Here is an 18,897-nt window from a genome sequence, read left to right as displayed (position 1 = left end):
TTTCAAACAGTATTTATGATGCCTGTGGGTGTTTAAAATGTTTTAAAGTGTATACAATCTTGTTTACACAGGCGATGCTTTGAGTTAGGTTAGAACTTTGTCAAATGAGATCAATCCATGAGACATGGTTAAATTGACCTATAGTCATGCAAATATTTTATTTATTTTTGGAAGGTTTTATGTTTTGTGAACAGAATACTTGAGAGGGGAAAAAACAACCCCATTGAGGGATCATAAAATCTTATTACAATTTCAGGACCAGGACCATATTGACTCACAGTACCACATCATGGCAACTTTAAAGTCCACTCAGATCACATCCCATTATGTTTGCAATAGCCTACGATTTTAAGATATATATATATATATATATATATATAGTTTATTGCTTATCTCAGACATAATATTTGGAGTTTAGACATTAACCTTAATAATGATCTGTATAGTAGCCGAGCTGAGACTAAAAGTATTTACAGTAGAATCTGAACCAGAAGATACAGCAGCTAAATTGCCTACATTTGGATTGAATGGGATTTGCGGGAGATTTGCAGTGGAACGCTGTTTTGTAATGAATGGGGTTTTTATTGGTGCGCGTGCCTCTATAATAAATTACGTAGGTGACTGGAGCTGGTTCTTTGACGCGGCGTGGCCTGCGGTTGACGGTGAAGACGGACTCATGTAGACCACCAGTGTCCTCAGGCACACGGTGATGATATCCTTATTATTTTTACCAAGTATTCTTTTCTGGTGACTTTAGCGGCGTGGCCGCTATTTAATCCCCTATATTTAATATATTTAATTCCCTATAGTTATCCTTGCTGCGAAAATGACGTTCAACCCAGGCTACGGTAGGGTGCTAGCCGCATCCGATGGAGCACTCTTCTTCTCAGTCTCAAACATCGGTCAATCCGATGCACCATTTCCTTATGTTGAGGTAAGGAGAAATGTTGGCCAAATGCGCAACGGGATAGGCTTTTGGGTTAGTAACCTATAATAGCCTATACTAATCTAACATTTTGGCATGCACCTCAATAACACAAAATGGCACAAGGAAGGAACCTCTGGGTGTTACGTAATCGTGGCGCTGAATGCCCAGTGACTCGGCTTGATGGAAATAGCTTTTGTAGCAAGCTGGGTGAATGTTATTAGCTAAACCCTTTATAATTTGCTGACCTGCATGTATGGTCAGTTCTTGGAGCGGATATAGCCTATAGTATAGTTATATTATAAAGAGGCTATCATATCGTCTGTATGGCCAAGTTATCTAATGGAATCCTCTGAAATAATTCGTTTTTTAGGCTATGATATATCAAACTTACTAGTTATATCAGTCTAGTTTGCATCTAAAGCTGCCTAACTAAAAGGGGCCATAGGCTCATGAGAATCCATACGTCCATAATTTAACGAAATAACTATGGAATTCTTCTTTGCACACAAGATAGTGCTAGACTTGTTGTATAGGCGATGGTATGACAGACAGTATTTGGTTGCATCACCCCGGCATTAGACAGAGGTCTGAACTGCAGCTAAAGTGCCTCGGTTGAGTTCTTGCTGAATTATGATTGATGACGTGGCTATTTGTTAAGCGCAGACTGTTGCCAAATAGCCAACATTACCAACGAGAGAAAATGGCATTGAGGAGTAGGTTGGCAATCCGGCCCCAGAATTCAGTTTCCGCCGCCGTTCAAGTTCGCAGCCTTCTTCCATTCAAGAACATAATATTGAAGGTATTTTCTATGAATTGGCGTGCAGCAGATAGCCTACTAACTACATTGTGAGACGATCTAATAGCCTATATTGGAGCCCACAGAGACCAAGCATAACCAGCCGACGGTACAGCCATGCAGAGTGGACACTCGAATTTCGTCGAAACACAACGTCATCATGTTTCGCGCCCTCGTTGTCAAAGACGGTGACATTGTTGCAACTCATAGTTGCGGAGGTTGTCTGGATACTGGGAATGGACATTTTATTAACGAATAAAGCTACGGCGGTGTAGTTGCTGGCTTGATATGCTATGACATTTTTTTCCCCTCGTGGTCCAGTCTGGCCACATTGTTTACGTTTTTGCGCGTGGCTGTCAGTCTACTTTGTAAAGGTCATTCAGTTGCCATACCGCTGTTACAGTATACCGAGTTTTTGATAGGTATATAATCAGTCAATCTATGGCCCATTGCATGTGTGGTACCAGGGTATGACACAGAAGCAAATCTGGTTCCCTTGGAAACTGGGTAACCACTATTTTTCTAGACGTGGATAGAGGGTTTCCGTCTGTCTGTCTGAACTAATTATGTTCACTACAATTTTCTTGAATCCTAGACTGATCTACTTTTTTTTGGGGGGGGGGGGGGCTTGCTAAGACACTGCCAAGGAGGGGTTCTTGATCAAATAATGCTTATATGATTGATTGTATAAATTCATCAAGCGACAGATGTCAGTGTGAGTATTTTTGTCCAAAAGAACACTGTTGTTTGACATTGCCAGGCCTATTGGTTAGACCATGGCTGAATTTATTGAAAGATTTGTTTTGGTTGCAAGTGCTTTATACAGAACTGTGATTTCAGCTGCATCCTTGCATAATGGGACTCCCTGTGGTCTGTTTAATTTGATCCAAGATGTATCTCTGGGTAACAATGTGAATCATATTATATTTTGTTATGTTGAATGTGGCTTATGTTGGAGAGAGGTTGTGATCCTATAACACATTGTTCTGGGAAATGGAATGTCCTCTCCTTTCACTATAACTTAGTATTTAAGTCTGCATAAAACACAGGGAAACACAAAATGACAAGACACGGGTACAGCCTGAGTATAACCCAGATGCTAGACAAATTAAGTTAGCAGAGTCTGTGCTTATTTTTAGGAACACATCCTACTTCACTTCCAGAACTCTGAAATCCCCAGCGTGTCTCTTCAAATGAAAGAGTAAGGAACGTCAGGGACCTTCTGAATTGGCACGGCACTCAGCCATGCAGCCACATCACTGGGGCCGAGCTCCCTGCCATCCAGGACCTCTATACCAGACAGTGTAAGAGGAAGGCCATAAAAATGTTCAACGACTACAGCCACCCAAGTCATAGACTGTTTTCTCTGCTACCGAATGGCAAGCGGTCCTGATACACCAAGTCTAGAACCAACAGGACATTGAACATCTTCTAGCCCCAAGCCATAAGACTGCTAGATAGACTGCTAGATAGACTGCTAGATAGACTGCTAAATAGACTGCTAGATAGACTGCTAAATAGACTGCTAAATAGTATTTGCACTAACTTTTTTGACTCATCACATATGCTGCTGCTACTGTTTATTATCTGTCACAATATTCCTAGTTATATGCATATATCTACCTCAATTACCTCGTACCCCTGCACATCGACTCGGTACTGGTACCCCGTGTAGCTCAGTTGGTAGAGCATGGTGTTTGCAACACCAGGGTTGTGGGTTCGATTCCCACGGGGGGCCAGCACAGAAAAAAAATGTATGAAATTGTATGAAATGTATGCATTCACTACTGTAAGTCGCTCTGGATAAGAGCGTCTGCTAAATGACTAAAATGTAAATTATGTGTTTTGTTACGTGTTCTGTTATTTCTCTATTTTCTTTCTCTCTGCATTGTTGGGAAGGGCCCGTAAGTAAGCAGTTCACTGTTAGTCTACACCTGTTGTTTACAAAGTATGTGAGAAATAAAATATGATTTGATTGCAGTATTGATACCTGATGAGGTGCAATGTTTTTAACAAGCTCCTCAGTACCTCTGTGATATTTGATCTATTTTATCAAACTCTGCTTTCCTCTGCCCTGACAGGCCCCAGTTGATGGATTCTGACATGGACTATGAGAGGCCAAACGTTGAGACTATCAAGTGTGTGGTGGTAGGGGACAACGCTGTTGGGAAGACCCGCCTTATCTGTGCCCGGGCCTGTAATGCCACACTCACTCAGTACCAATTGCTTGCTACACATGTACCCACTGTCTGGGCCATAGACCAGTACAGAGTTTGCCAGGAGGTGAGTGGTGGAGTTTGCCTGTTAATTAATGAAAAGCTTTATCTGTTTGTCTGTTTTCTCTATTGTGGCTACGTTTTAGGTAATGGACTGCATGGGGTTTGAAATGAAATGAACTGTTTGGTCCACCAGCAACTTGACTGTGAAGGAAAACAATACTGAAATCCTCTGTTTTAAGTGCTACAGTTGGGTAAACGGTTGTTGCACATTAACAAACCTGCAACACACAATGTTTATCTTGGGCTTAGCACATTAGGCTGGTGGGCAACCCTGCAGTTGTTGGTAATATCCATGCATGTGATAGATATCTCTCTCTGGTCAGGTTCTGGAGCGATCTAGGGATGTGGTGGATGACGTCAGTGTGTCGCTGCGGCTCTGGGACACGTTCGGGGACCATCACAAGGACCGACGCTTTGCGTATGGAAGGTGAGATCAGCTGACCTTGTTTACTCATGCAAGTCATGGTACCGTTGCAGAGTAAAGTAAGTGGACCTTTCCTTTCTGTCCCTTCCCTAACCCCACTCGTCATTGCAGGTCCGATGTGGTGGTTCTGTGTTTCTCCATCGCCAACCCCAACTCCTTGTACCATGTGAAGACCATGTGGTACCCTGAGATCAAACACTTCTGCCCCCGGGCTCCAGTCATCCTGGTGGGCTGCCAGCTGGACCTGCGCTACGCTGACCTGGAGGCAGTCAACAGGGCACGACGGCCACTAGCAAGGTGCCCTACAACTACTAAGTCCAGTGCTTTCAATCTAAAGCAGTGCTTTTCATCTCAAGTTAAAGTTGATAGCCTGTGATTGATAGATTCACTGTGTCACCATTAGAAATGTAGGTACCACTTTGTACTAAGATTTGTAAACAATATACAATGTCATTTATCCTCATGCTGCTCTGAATCATGTTAATTTACTCCGTAAACTCACTTAACCTTTGGCCTCTTTTTGGCCTCATTTATGGTCATATCTTCCAGACCCATTAAATACAATGAGATTCTGCCTCCAGAGAGGGGCCGTGAGGTGGCCAAAGAGCTGGGAGTGCCGTACTATGAGACCAGCGTTGTGGCTCAGTTTGGAGTAAAGGACGTATTTGATAACGCCATCCGGGCCGCCCTAATCTCACGACGCCACCTGCAGTTCTGGAAGTCACACCTGCGCAACGTGCAGCGGTCCCTCCTCCAGGCCCCCTTCCTTCCTCCCAAACCCCCACCACCCATCATCACTGTGCCACCTCCCCCCACCACCACTGAGGAGCATCCTGGCCGTCTTCTAGAGGACCCCCTGTGTTCCGATGTCATCCTGGTCCTACAGGAGAAGCAGAGAATCTTCGCCCACAAGATCTACTTGGCCACGTCCTCCTCCAAGTTCTATGACCTCTTCATCCTGGACGCCCGGTCTGAGGAGACTGAGCGGCCCGCGCGCGCCACTGCTCTGTCTGGCCGTGAGATGCTGATGCGTGCTGCCAGCTTCGATGTGTGTGAGAGCCCTGACGAAGGTGACAGGGCCAACCTGCGGGCCTGCACCAGTGACGGCACCCTGAGGGACTCTGAAGGGGGCCGGAGGGGCAGACTGCTATCTACCTGGAGCAGGGCTTTTGTCAGCATCCAGGAGGAGCTGGTGGATGACCCAGTGACCTACAGCCCCAGGCCTATGACCGTGGTGCACATGGACCAGTCCATGCAGCTGGGGCCCTTCCGCGCTGTGCTACGCTACCTGTACACTGGTCAGCTGGACGAGCACGAGAAGGAGCTAATGCACATCGCACACATTGCTGAGCTGCTGGAGGTCTTTGACCTGCGCATGATGGTGGCCAACATCCTTAACAACGAGGCCTTCATGAACCAGGAAATCACCAAAGCCTTTCATGTACGGCGCACCAACAGAGTCAAAGAGTGCCTGGCCAAAGGAACCTTTTCTGGTGAGCGCACATCATAATACTGTGGGATTTTGTACACTGTGTTTCTCCTTGGATGCAGTATGATTTAACTTTGTGTTCCAGATGTAGTGTTCAAGCTGGATGATGGAACGATCATGGCCCATAAGCCCCTGCTCATCTCCAGCTGTGACTGGATGGCAGCTATGTTTGGGGGGCCCTTTGTGGAGAGCTGCACCAAAGAAGTAAGTCAATTCTTTACACCCTCTCACTGGAGTTAGAGAGTGTACCACTATATTACATTTTAATTGGTCTTGTGCACAATAACAAGACCTTCTGCAAGTCACCTAAATAACCAGCCTGAATAACCAGCCTGAATAACCAGCCTGAATAACCAACCTAAATAACCAAACACACAAGATCACAGTAGAATACACTAGTGAATCGGAACGGGAAGAATGATGTCGATCTGTGCCTTTTGTCTCAGGTGCTGTTTCCTAACACGACTCGCAGCTGTATGAGGGCTGTGCTGGAGTACCTGTACACTGGGCGCTTCTGTTCCCGCACTGACCTGGATGCCATGGAGCTCATTGTTCTTGCCAACCGTCTTTGCCTCCCACACCTAGTTGCACTAACAGGTATCTACTTGTTTTTGAGCACACCCTCATACACAAAGCCACATCTGTGCAACACAAGACATGCACACTTATAGTTTAACACACACTTCCCTCTCTTTTTCCTTCTCTTCACAGTGTCTATTAGGCTAATATGTGTGTTGAGAGAGTTGTTTCTGTTCCTTTAATAATTATGTTGCAAGTTAGATTTGGCAATGTGCGCAGTGACAGACTGGATTTTATAGGATAGGATGATCTTCAATGTCCCAGAAGGAAAAATGGTCTTAGACACATTACTGCTGTAAACAAAATAGACTCTGTACATGACACACTCAACATAATATATACACTACATGTTACTCTTATTATACACGTTGTACACTTCTCATATAGCCAAATACATAATACGTTGCACATTCCCTTATATTCTGTCAGTGGTGTACTAACATAGCTCAGGTTGACTTACAGTATTGCTGTTTAGGTATTTGATGGACATGGGAAGGAAGGAGTGCTTATATTTGTTCAGCTTACAAGTAGGGACCCTATAGCGTCTGCCTGAGGGGAGGAGTTGATCCTCAGAGTGAAGTACATGGGAGGGATCAGAAATTATGCTGCCTCACACCCATGACCTTCATGGCAGTTTGTATCAGGTGGGCAGTTTGAGATTTCAGTTGAATATCTCTATGACCGCATGGTAGATCAGGATAATTATTTTCTGGCCAACTCCAAAAAGCCATAGGAAGTAGAGGTGTTGTTGGACTCTGGAGCAGACACTCTTTACTTGGACCTTCCAGCTCAGCACATTGTCCATATATACAGTGGGGCAAAAAAGTATTTAGTCAGCCACCAATTGTACAAGTTCTCCCACTTAAAAAGATGAGAGGCCTGTAATTTTCATCCTAGGTACACTTCAACTATGACAGACAAAATGAGAAAAAAAAATCTGGAAAATCACATTGTAGGATTTTTAATGAATTTATTTGCAAATTATGGTGGAAAATAAGTATTTGGTCACAGCATGATTTCTGTCACAAGTAAGATTTCTGGCTCTCACAGACCTGTAACTTCTTCTTTAAGAGGCTCCTCTGTCCTCCACTTGTTACCTGTATTAATGGCACCTGTTTGAACTTGTTATCAGTATAAAAGACACCTGTCCACAACCTCAAACAGTCACACTCCAAACTCCACTATGGCCAAGACCAAAGAGCTGTCAAAGGACACCAGAAACAAAATTGTAGACCTGCACCAGGCTGGGAAGACTGAATCTGCAATAGGTAAGCAGCTTGGTTTGAAGAAATCAACTGTGGGAGCAATTATTAGGAAATGGAAGACATACAAGACCACTGATAATCTCCCTCGATCTGGGGCTCCACGCAAGATCTCACCCCGTGGGGTCAAAATGATCATAAGCACGGTGAGCAAAAATCCCAGAACCACACGGGGGGTCCTAGTGAATGACCTGCAGAGAGCTGGGACCAAAGTAACAAAGCCTACCATCAGTAACACACTACGCCGCCAGGGACTCAAATCCTGCAGTACCAGACGTGTCCCCCTGCTTAAGCCAGTACATGTCCAGGCCCGTCTGAAGTTTGCTAGATAGAGAGCATTTGGATGATCCAGAAGAGGATTGGGAGAATGTCATATGGTCAGATGAAACCAAAGTATAACTTTTTGGTAAAAACTCAACTCGTCGTGTTTGGAGGACAAAGAATGCTGAGTTGCATCCAAAGAACACCATACCTACTGTGAAGCATGTGGGTGGAAACATCATGCTTTGGGGATGTTTTTCTGCAAAGGGACCAGGACGACTGATCCGTGTAAAAGAAACAATGAATGGGGCCATGTATCGTGAGATTTTGAGTGAAAACCTCCTTCCATCAGCAAGGGCATTGAAGATGAAACGTGGCTGGGTCTTTCAGCATGACAATGATCCCAAACACACCGCCTGGGCAACGAAGGAGTGGCTTCGTTAGAAGCATTTCAAGGTCCTGGAGTGGCCTAGCCAGTCTCCAGATCTCAACCCCATAGAAAATCTTTGGAGGGAGTTGAAAGTCCGTGTTGCCCAGCGACAGCCCCAAAACATCACTGCTCTAGAGGAGATCTGCATGGAGGAATGGGCCAAAATACCAGCAACAGTGTGTGAAAACCTTGTGAAGACTTACAGAAAACATTTGACCTGTGTCATTGCCAACAAAGGGTATATAACAGAGATAAACTTTTGTTATTGACCAAATACTTATTTTCCACCATAATTTGCAAATAAATTCATAAAAAATCCTACAATGTGATTTTCTGGAAATAAAATTCTCATTTTGTCTGTCATAGTTGAAGTGTACCTAGGATGAAAATTACAGGCCTCTCTCATCTTTTTAAGTGGGAGAACTTGCACAATTGGTGGCTGACTAAATACTTTTTTGCCCCACTGTATACCCAGGTAACCTGTACAAACTAACCTGTGCTATGTTGGCATTGTGGACAACCACAGGCACATGGTCACCAACAGATTTGGGGTCAAACACTATCTTTTCTGTTTTCTTTACATTAAGGATGAGATGGTGCTCATCACACCACATGACAAACCTTTGAATTTCTGACCTGTACACAGTAGTATCAGCATGTTTATACATCAAACAAGAATGGCAGTATCATCAGAAAACTTGACAATACAATTATCAGAATTACTGCAAATTATTATTCTGTTGTTCTTGTGATACCCTGCATGTTATGCCTCTGTTTCAGAACTCTACACAGTGACAGTCCTGATGGAGGCTGCTATGATGGGGGCTGATATTGACGGAGATGTGCTGTTATACCTGGAGATGGCTCAGGTAAGATGGAGGCCTTGTTCCTATTGCAATTCCATGAGTGTATTTATTCTTTATACAGTTTTTCTCCAATCTCACAAGTGTTTCTATTTCTAATGCTAATTTCTTTAACAAGTGTTACACTTTTAAATGTAAAAAGTTAGCACGTGTGGAATAAGGTCTTCCATAATATCTTGTGTCTCTCTGGCAGTTCCATTGTGCCCAACAGCTAACTGGCTGGTGCCTTCACCACATCTGCACCAACTATAATAGTGTGTGCCGCAAGTTTCCTCGAGACATGAAGGCCACGTCTACAGGTGATGCAAGTGAAATGCTAACTAAAGAGAACTGTATGTGCGTGAAACTACAATTGTCATTTGAAACGCCCTTTTACATCAATGCAGGATTTATAGAGAAGTTAGCATTATATGAAGCATATGTGTCTGCACATCTGTCTGCATTTGATGTTGCTAAAGCTGTTGAGCCATGCCTCTTGCAGACAACCAGGACTACTTTGAGAAGCACCGCTGGCCACCAGTGTGGTTCCTGAAGGAGGATGACCACTACCAGAGAGCAAGGAAGGAGCGCGACAAGGAGGACTTCCTGTACCAGAGGAGGCAGTGTAAACGCAAGTGGCTCTTCTGGAACTTTCCCTCTTCTCCCTCTGCCAACTCCGCCTCTTCTGGTTCCAATGCTGTCGTCTGATTGGCACTCAGGTTACAGGCAAGGCCCTCTGTGGGGATCTGTAGAGATGACTTGGGAAAGTGGAGAATCAGCACAGTTGGCCAGACACTAGGCCCACTCATTCAGGCCCTCACCTTTCCCTCCCTCATTTCTGTTTTGCATCTGCAGCCAAGCTACACTCCCCCAGGTTTGCAGGGTCAGCTAAATCGGATAATGAACGACATTAGTCTCGTTCTTTTTGTGTTAGCATATCCATGCAAAGACAATGAAGCTCAAACCTTAAAGATCAGTGACTTAAACCTTATGAACAAGGCAAGGTAGATGGTGCTGATGGCTGCTCAATATGTTGTTGATATTCCTGCATACACCACCAGGGGGAGAACTGAGCAAGTTAGGAAGAGGCTTAGCTTCAAGGTAAAGAACTGTGATCCTAAGCTCATGATAACCATTGACTGACTTGAATTGACAACCAAGTGCTTATCAGCTGCAACAGACATAGCAAAGACCAATGACCAGCAAAGTAACACAGAAATCAAGTCTCAGTGATAACACTTTCTTGCCCTTAAGTGTTTGCACAATCTACCAAACCAGGATGTGTACAGTACAATTATAATCACTCAACCAGAAATATCAACAAAATGCATTAGGTCTGCATTAAGATTAATCTATTCAAGTCATATAGGACATCCCCTTAGATCATCTGCCTACTGGAAACCACTAAGTCTGTACAGAATTACGACTTAAATGAAAACAGCGGAGATTTGACTCCTGTCCTCTTTTGTACAGTTATTGTATATTGCATTTTTCTGTACAACTTGCACAGCTGACATTGATGTGAGTGTATACACGACCCCTGTGTTGTGACGTGTGGCTACATGTCAGAAAAGGGCTTTCTTTTACACGGCCACATTCGTCTTTTGACAAGATGCAAAAGAACCTGAATCACAGAGTATTGTTCAGCATTTGCTTTTGAAACGCCAACAAACACAAGCAAAGCTCACCACTATGTGTTGCAACAATGGAATAGCTTTGCACTACCAAGTTTCCTTTTCCTTAAAATCGGCAATTGTACCTTATCAGGAGAGTCTGATATATTTATCCACGTATCTTGAACCCCACAGCTTTATGGTGAATGCCACTATCAACCGGACCATTCCACATTATAGCAATGGATCTGGTGTATTTCATAAACCAATATGCCAACTCTTGGACTTGGAGAACCCACATGTACAGCAGTTCCCCTCTTGGACGGTGGTGTTTTAGGCTTGTCAGTCTGTAATGGCAGTGACCTTGCCTTTTAGAAGTTTGACATTATGCTTATAGGGTATCCCTGTGATTGCATGTCATTGGTTATTTCAGATGTACACATACAGGAGACTGTCTCGTGTCTGGGTCTCATCATTCATCTATAAATTCCTCCTCACACCCTGCTACTGGACTCTCCTCAAGAGAGGGGAGAGCACCACCTGTATGTATCAGCATTCTGATGAGAAGAGCACCGAGGCCATTACAGTACTGGACACACATGTGTCTGACAAGCTTCAAACAGTCTAAATGGGCTTGGAGAGATGATCATAGGATGAGAGAAATAGCAGCACTACAAGACAAGTTGAAGAGATATCTGAAGAGGATGTTTATATCCCTGTTGTCATTTCACCAACGACAACCCACAGTATTGTTTTGATTTATAAGCATGGTGCTCATTCATTATTGTGAGTATTTACAGCAGGTGTATATCAAAAGTGGATTACCGATTTCTAGCAACACTTTACATGAAGTTGTCCGCATTGCAGTGCCCTGGAATTACTATGAAATGCCGGTGGTGACCAGAAATAATAACAAAACTTGACCTGTTTCACACACATAATTATGAATGCTGCTAACTTATCAAGGAAGTTGAAAATCCATGTTGTTTTGTGCTATTTGGGCAAGTTATTGTAAGGTGTGATAGTCTACCAGATTTTGTTTGTTTTATGGATAGTTTTTTTCTTCAGATTTCTCCAATGCTTGTGCTGACCTCCGGTTACATGTATGGATGGTATGCAGGCAAACTGCTTTCAGATCAAAAGAAGTGGCTCTGTGGCTTGAGAAGGAAAATATGACATGGAGCACCCTCCCAGCCAATATACATTATTGTCAAGAATTTACTTGTAAAAAAAAAATATCTATATATAAAATAATAGCTTTTTGTAAGATAATGTAAGTTACTTGTAGGATATTGTTCTCCTTCATGCACTTAGAAAATATAGCCTACATCCCTTATGACATCACTAAAACGAGCTTTACAGTCATTTAAATGCCATGAATCCACTTACAAATCTAACATGATATCTCAGAATGTTGTTTAAATGCTCAATTATACCAATAGACTGCATGTACAAGGCTCATATAGATGTGTAGTCTGTCATTTAAGGTATAGATTATGGCAGTGCAGGAGCACAAGCCAGTAGATTTACACTTTTAGATCAAGTTCATATGTGATTTGTTGCTATAATCTAATTGAAAAAGGCAGGTTTGACATGTATGTTGTAAAAGGATTAATCACTTGGCATACCATCCCAACTCCTAATCACTTGGATCATTCTGTATTGCACTGGACATCCGAGTATATAGGCTTGTTTGTCGTCAATGTTCTGTTTTTACCAAGTAGTGAAATTATTCATTGTGTTGGAATTGTTGGTCTGTAAAATGGTTTTGTTGTGTTTTGTCAAATTGGTAAATGCATCAATGAACCTTTGAAATATTGTATTAATCATATATTTGATCAAATGTACCCTTAGAAGATTTATGTTTTGATTCAGGCCTTTGTTCCTTTTTTTCCTGTTTTGTCCATTCCACTTGACAATCCGCATTTACATGCTGTGGTTGAAATGCATTTGAGTTGATATCTCAATTAACCCTCTTCTGCTAATGCACTGCATCCAAGAAGACACCTCATGCCTTAATGTATAGTGTGTGAGAGACATTGAATGTAGATATTGTTACTGTGGTCACTAGTTTGTGTGTACTAAAGATGTGTCAATGTACCATGGTACTGAAGGCTTTGTTTATGTGTAAGTGTACATATCTGATTGTGGCATTAATGTGTGTACAGTTGAAAGCATCGTGAGCCTGTGCTTTTGTTAGTTTAGACAGTGTTTTGGTTTAATATTTTCATGCTCTGAACGGAATGTTTAGTAGTAAACCACTTTTCACCACACCAATAGACTAACACGATGACAAGCCCACTCTAGAAAACACATTCATCAATTACAAAAGTCAGCGCATCCCCATCAAATTAATGCAGAGAATACCAATTCTAATTTGTTTTCTGATCATTTACTTCACTATGGAGAAATATCAGTATTATCATTAGAATGGATGGCATTGACTTGGTGTGGGAATTAGAAGTTGGATTATAAATCAAAAACATAGATAATGGCCAATTATTTTACAACTGCCTGTTATAATGTGGCCGAGAAAATAATACAAGCTTTTAGCTGTACATATTTCAGCATAGATACTAGCTGATGTTGTACACTATGCAGGACATAGGCATACCAGTGTCGTTTAAACCATAAATGCACATTGCATTATGTAGACTGAGAGCCTTAGCTTCGATTTTCATCGAATTGTATAAGGGGGTATGACATGTACACAGCTCATATTCTTAGATGAGTAGGCAACTTCAGGTGTTACCTGCAAATATATTATGACTAGATAGAAAGAAAAGTTATAACTCAGAACTTTTAAAGCCCTTTTCCATGTGTTTAGGTGCTATATCACCGCTGCAGAGAAGCACAAACCAAAGGGAGCTTGTAGCAGTACCAGGACACCAATCTGCTGCACAATCAGTTGCATAGTTATAAACAAAACTTGTATTGAAATGGTTGAATTCAAAACTTGAATCTTTTCTCAGTGTTTATAGCCTGGTCTGACATTTTTGCTCGTCAACAGGTATTTATTTTTGTTGTTCTGGAGAGTTACAGATGTTTGTATTGTTTGTTAGGAGCTGTAGATCTTGAGTTCTGTAGCATGTGTTCTTGAAATGTGTAAATAGTGTTTATGTAATAAATATAAAGTAGCAGCCTGCACACAGATGTCTTTGTGTATGACTCAGATTCTATAGAAAGTGGTCCAATCGCCAAACAGGGTGTCGATTAATGATCTGACTTCTCCAGTCATCTAGGCAGGGCCGGTTCTAGCATTTTTGGGGGACTTAAGCGAGATTTGGTTCGGGGGCGCCCCACCTCTGCAAATATTTTAATGGCCCCTGTCATGACAGCAGATAGAAAAATTTATGTTTTTAAAGTTCATTTTCTGCAATTCTAAAAATGTTGTTATGGGGCAGAAAGAAAATTCTGAAATGTTATTACTAATTGAATGCCATTCTAATCATTTTGCAGTTTTAAACTCCCACAAGAGCAGAAATGTACTTTCTTTCAGCTGAAAGACGATGCCCATAGCTTACCCACGATTTTGCACAACGATTTAAGTCAAGTCATAGTTTTAGTCAAAGAATGATATATTTGGGGTTGAAGTTGGAAATCCGAAGTGGTAACTTGGGGGTTTTCCGTGCCAATGCCGTATGTTTCCTCTATGATATGACCTGCTAATACTTTTCAGGGCTGGGTTTTATTTGAATGGCATTGTTTCTTCATCAGAAACACCTGCAAAGTTCTTCCTCTTCGACAGTTGCAATATAATAAATGAACTTTGGCTGAGCCGAACAGCTTTTCCTGCTCGTCGAACATCTCATTCCAAAATCATGGGCATTAATGTGGAGTTGGTCCCCCCCTTTGCTGCTATAACAGCCTCCACTCTTCTGGGAAGGCTTTCCACTAGATGGTGGAACATTGCTGCGGGGACTTGCTTCCATTCAGCCACAAGCGCATTAGTGAGGTTGGGAACTGATGTTGGGTGATTAGGCCTGTCTCACAGTCGCCGTTCCAATTCATCCCAAAAGTGTTCGATGGGGTTGAGGTCATGGCTCTGCAGGCCAGTCAAGTTCTTCCACACTGATCTCGACAAACCATTCTCTGTATGGACCTCGCTTTGTGCATGGGGGAATTGTCATGCTGAATCAGGAAAGGGCCTTCCCCAAACTGTTGCCACAGAGTTGAAAGCACAGAATCGTCTAGAATGTCATTGTATGCTGTAGCGTTAACATTTTCCTTCACTGGAACTAAGGGGCCTAGCCCTAAACATGAAAAACAGCCCCAGACCATTATTCCTCCTCCACCAAACTTTACAGTTGGCATTACGCATTGGGGAAGGTAGCGTTCTCCTGGCATCTGCCAAACCCAGATTTGTCCGTTGGACTGCCAGATGGTAAAGCGGGATTCATCACTCTAGAAAACGCGTTTCCCCCTGCTCCAGAGTCCAATGGCGGCAAGCTTTACACCACTCCAGCCGACGCTTGGCATTGCGCATGCTGATCTTAGGCTTGTGTGCTGCTACTCGGCCATGGAAACTTGTCATGAACGTCCCGACGAACAGTTCTTGTGCTGACGTTGCTTCCAGAGGCAGTTTGGAATTTGGTAGTGAGTGTTGCAACTGAGAAAAGACAATTTTTATGTGGTACCCGCTTCAGCACTTGCCGGTCCCATTCTATGAGCTTGTGTGGTCTACCACTTCACGGCTGAGCCGTTGTTGCTCCTAGACATTTCCACTTCACAATAACAGCACTTACAGTTGACCGGGGCAGCTCTCGCAGGGCAGAAATTAGATGAACTGACTTGTTGGAAAGGTGGCATCCTATGAAGGTGCCACGTTGAAAGTCAATGAGCTCTTCAGTACGGGCCATTCTACTGCCAATGTTTGTCTATGAAGATTGCATGGCTGTGTGCTCAATTTTAAACACCTGTCAGCAATGAGTGTGGCTGAAATATAGCCGAATCCACTAATTTGAAGGTGTGTCCACATACTTTTGTATATATAGTGGATATTTTCTTTTAATACAGACCAACAAAAAAAAGTTTAACTTTACAAATTATCCAATGGATAATGTCAGTGCCCTACTTGTTGTTATTTCTCCACTCCACGTGGAAATCACCACAACCTTCCAAATATACTTTAACATGACTATAATCCAATCAAAACCATGTAGAAATGATAATGGACCTACTACATTTATACACTTTCTAAAAACAATGGATAGTATATTTGGACAATTTTGACACATTTTCAGTGCGGCTCCGGACCTCTTTGAAGACCGAATGTGGCCCTGGGACAAAATCAGTTTGACACCCCTGATGTAAATACTGTATATTTTCGGGGAATATCTCATCTCAGAATGCTTTGCTCTTTACAAAAACATTTGTTTTTATATAATCCTGCACTACTCTCTTCTTAATCAGGGATGAGATTGGGAGATGTAAGTAACCAACTCCTTTTTTTAATTGGGAGGGTAGAGTTGGCTGATCCAGAACTAGACATCAACAAATGCCTGATATTCCCTGGGGATCATCAAATCAGAGAGAAGATCAGCAAAGAACAGAGTGCTCCATAGATACACCTGCCTAGCCAGCGCTAAAAAGGTGAGGAATCTGTAATGTATCTGATTCAAAAATACCATTCAATTAACTTCTTTATTTAAACACTAGAGAGTACTAAAGCACATAGATGTACATCTAAGTAAAACAATTTAAAATAATTGTTTGCGCCTAAGTCATTGAATGCAGTGATTATGAGCAATTGTGTGTCTTCAGTGTGTAGAATAAATGTATTATTCAAACTCTCTAATCAATCAATGACACAGCACTAAGCCTCTGTCACCATAACCTGTTTTTTACTCTGGTTTATGTGCTTCTCTGAGCCTTCACATTCTTCTCCGTTGTCAGTGCTGTTATAACCAATGTTTACCAGAGGGTGGTGCAAGCACCCTATAATTTAGCCAAATGTTTCTTAGCCAGACCTGCATTGTGATTTGAAATCAAATTTTTACATTTTTATATAGATTTGACATGTTCTGTACATAATTAAAATACAGACAAATAAATGTGGAGGATTTTAAATACGTTTTAATCTAAATCGTTGAACTATACTGAACACAGTTTTCAGTTATATGTTGTTTCTACTCACTACAGTACCATAAGTAAAGAAAATGATCACTGTATTACTCATCTTTTTGTGATAGCTGCAGATGATTCAGTAATTACATCACAGAAGAATGTTTTATTTTATTGGGAATAAAATCAGTGGAATATAAAGTCTGCTTCACCAAATCACTAAGATACGGTATAATATGCTTTCAAATTGTAAACCATTGTATGTAACAGTATACATTATTTTATTACTGTATTATCAGTATGAATTTGACTCAGTTCAAAAATGCAGATTTTCAAGATACACTGTGGAAATTAAATTATTTTGAATTTGATATAGTGGCAAACTATGAAATAATCATACTGTCATTTATCATGTTAGCAAAAGGTGACACCACCAGCACATCCCTTGATATGCATTATTCTACTCATATTCACGTGCATTCAGCATTATGACCAAAGATGAAGATATGATGTGAAAGGGAACAAAATATAGTGTATCAATAGCTCCTAATGTCACAGCCAACTGTATGGCAGATGATTTCCTGCCGTAACTGTATAAAAAACAATGGTCTGAACAGGTGTGAAACACTGCAAGTGTACTGTTGAGCAATGTATTCGTTTTGGAATCGGCCCAATGGCAAGTGTGGTTCAGTTTGAGAGATCTAGAGCACCCCTTAGACAAACTAAAGAGAAAACAAATCAACTCACACAAAATTCTGTCTTTAAATCGAAAACTAAAATTGAAAGCCACCTCAATTTAGGAGGTAGTTTATAAATTCTAGAGCTAAGCAGTGATCTATTGCCCTTATGTCAGCCAAACTCCAATTGATGTATGGTCGTATTATCTATAATACTGTCTTACATAATTCCCTTTTATTGCCAGAATCGGTGGCAGACAGCAAAACAGATTACATGTTAGATCAAATCAATACAAACTTTATTTACTGGGCTTTGAAATGTAATTCCTTTTTTCCCTGACACTTTTAAAAACACATACAGTACTAGGTGAGGCTTGAGCAGGAGGTTTCATACAGGTAGTGTACTACTGTACAGTACACGTGTGTTTGTTCTGCGGTAGGTAAGTCTACAGCGTGTCTGTTGCTGTCACTGTAGTGCTGCCAGCAGTGCCATTAGGGCCCACTGCAGGAGCCAGTGGCTGAGGAACAGAACAGAGCTCCAGAGCAGCGGTCAGTCACTGTCAGGTCCACCCACTGTGACACCCTCTTCATTACCCCGATGCTAGCCTGCTGAGTAATTGTAATGGAGCGGAATGGGCAGAAGTCCAGCAAACGCTGCCTCTAAATAGGTTTTTATTACCAAAAACAAAAGCAAAGGCCCACAGAAACAACAGATTTCTTTGTCCACACTACAAAGTAATGATTCACCACATGACTTGAATTTAGTTTCCCATTTGGAGAGGCTGTACGTATGTTGTTGCAATACATTTTGAAATGACTAATTGAGCCATAAAGCACCATAAGTAACTATTATGTGGATGTGAAGTGGTAATGATATAACATGATGAGGTGAAATGCTTGTTGATAGCACTAGGAGTTTGTTTCAGTTGGCGGTAGATTTAAAAACCTACGTGCTGTTACACATTTCTTTATATTTAACTTTTTTGATGTCATGAAGTGTTAATGAGGGTCAAGAGTGGGCTATGGACAAACTCCTTGGGAGTGATTGAAGTTATGTTTATCATTTAATGATAACCCGTGGGAAATATATTAGGATCACAGAGGGTCCCCTTGGGAATAGTGTGCTTAAATCTATTCAACAGAATGCTTCCATGAATAGTCTGTATAACAACATGGGCCATTGAACACACACAAGAATATGTAGATGTTTTTTGCATTTAGTGTTATTTATGGGGATGACATTCACCATCTACT

General features: G+C 41.8%; 1 protein-coding gene across 2 annotated transcripts; it reads left to right on the top strand.

Moving 5' to 3' along the window:
• The first annotated feature begins 616 nt into the window (after nt 1–616).
• LOC106585588 (rho-related BTB domain-containing protein 2) lies at nt 617–14,050 on the top strand. 2 transcript variants are annotated; one of them, XM_014171964.1, is made up of 11 exons: nt 617–706; nt 810–934; nt 3,806–4,007; nt 4,327–4,430; nt 4,539–4,724; nt 4,977–5,920; nt 6,002–6,120; nt 6,363–6,513; nt 9,229–9,317; nt 9,505–9,610; nt 9,793–14,050. In XM_014171964.1, exons 2-11 carry the CDS (start codon nt 870–872, stop codon nt 9,996–9,998), a joined length of 2,172 nt encoding a protein of 723 aa, XP_014027439.1. In that variant the 5' UTR covers nt 617–706; nt 810–869; the 3' UTR covers nt 9,999–14,050. The 2 variants fall into 2 exon arrangements, with proteins under 2 accessions (XP_014027439.1, XP_014027438.1); XM_014171963.1 differs by having other exon boundaries at nt 623–934.
• Nucleotides 14,051–18,897: the final 4,847 nt, after the last annotated feature.

This window comes from Salmo salar, chromosome 24 (assembly GCF_965601325.2).
Source record: "Salmo salar chromosome 24, fSalSal1, whole genome shotgun sequence".
Taxonomy (NCBI): Eukaryota; Metazoa; Chordata; class Actinopteri; order Salmoniformes; family Salmonidae; genus Salmo; species Salmo salar.
The sequence above is the reverse complement of the archived record's forward strand: the minus strand, read 5'-3'. Positions and strand labels throughout refer to the sequence as shown.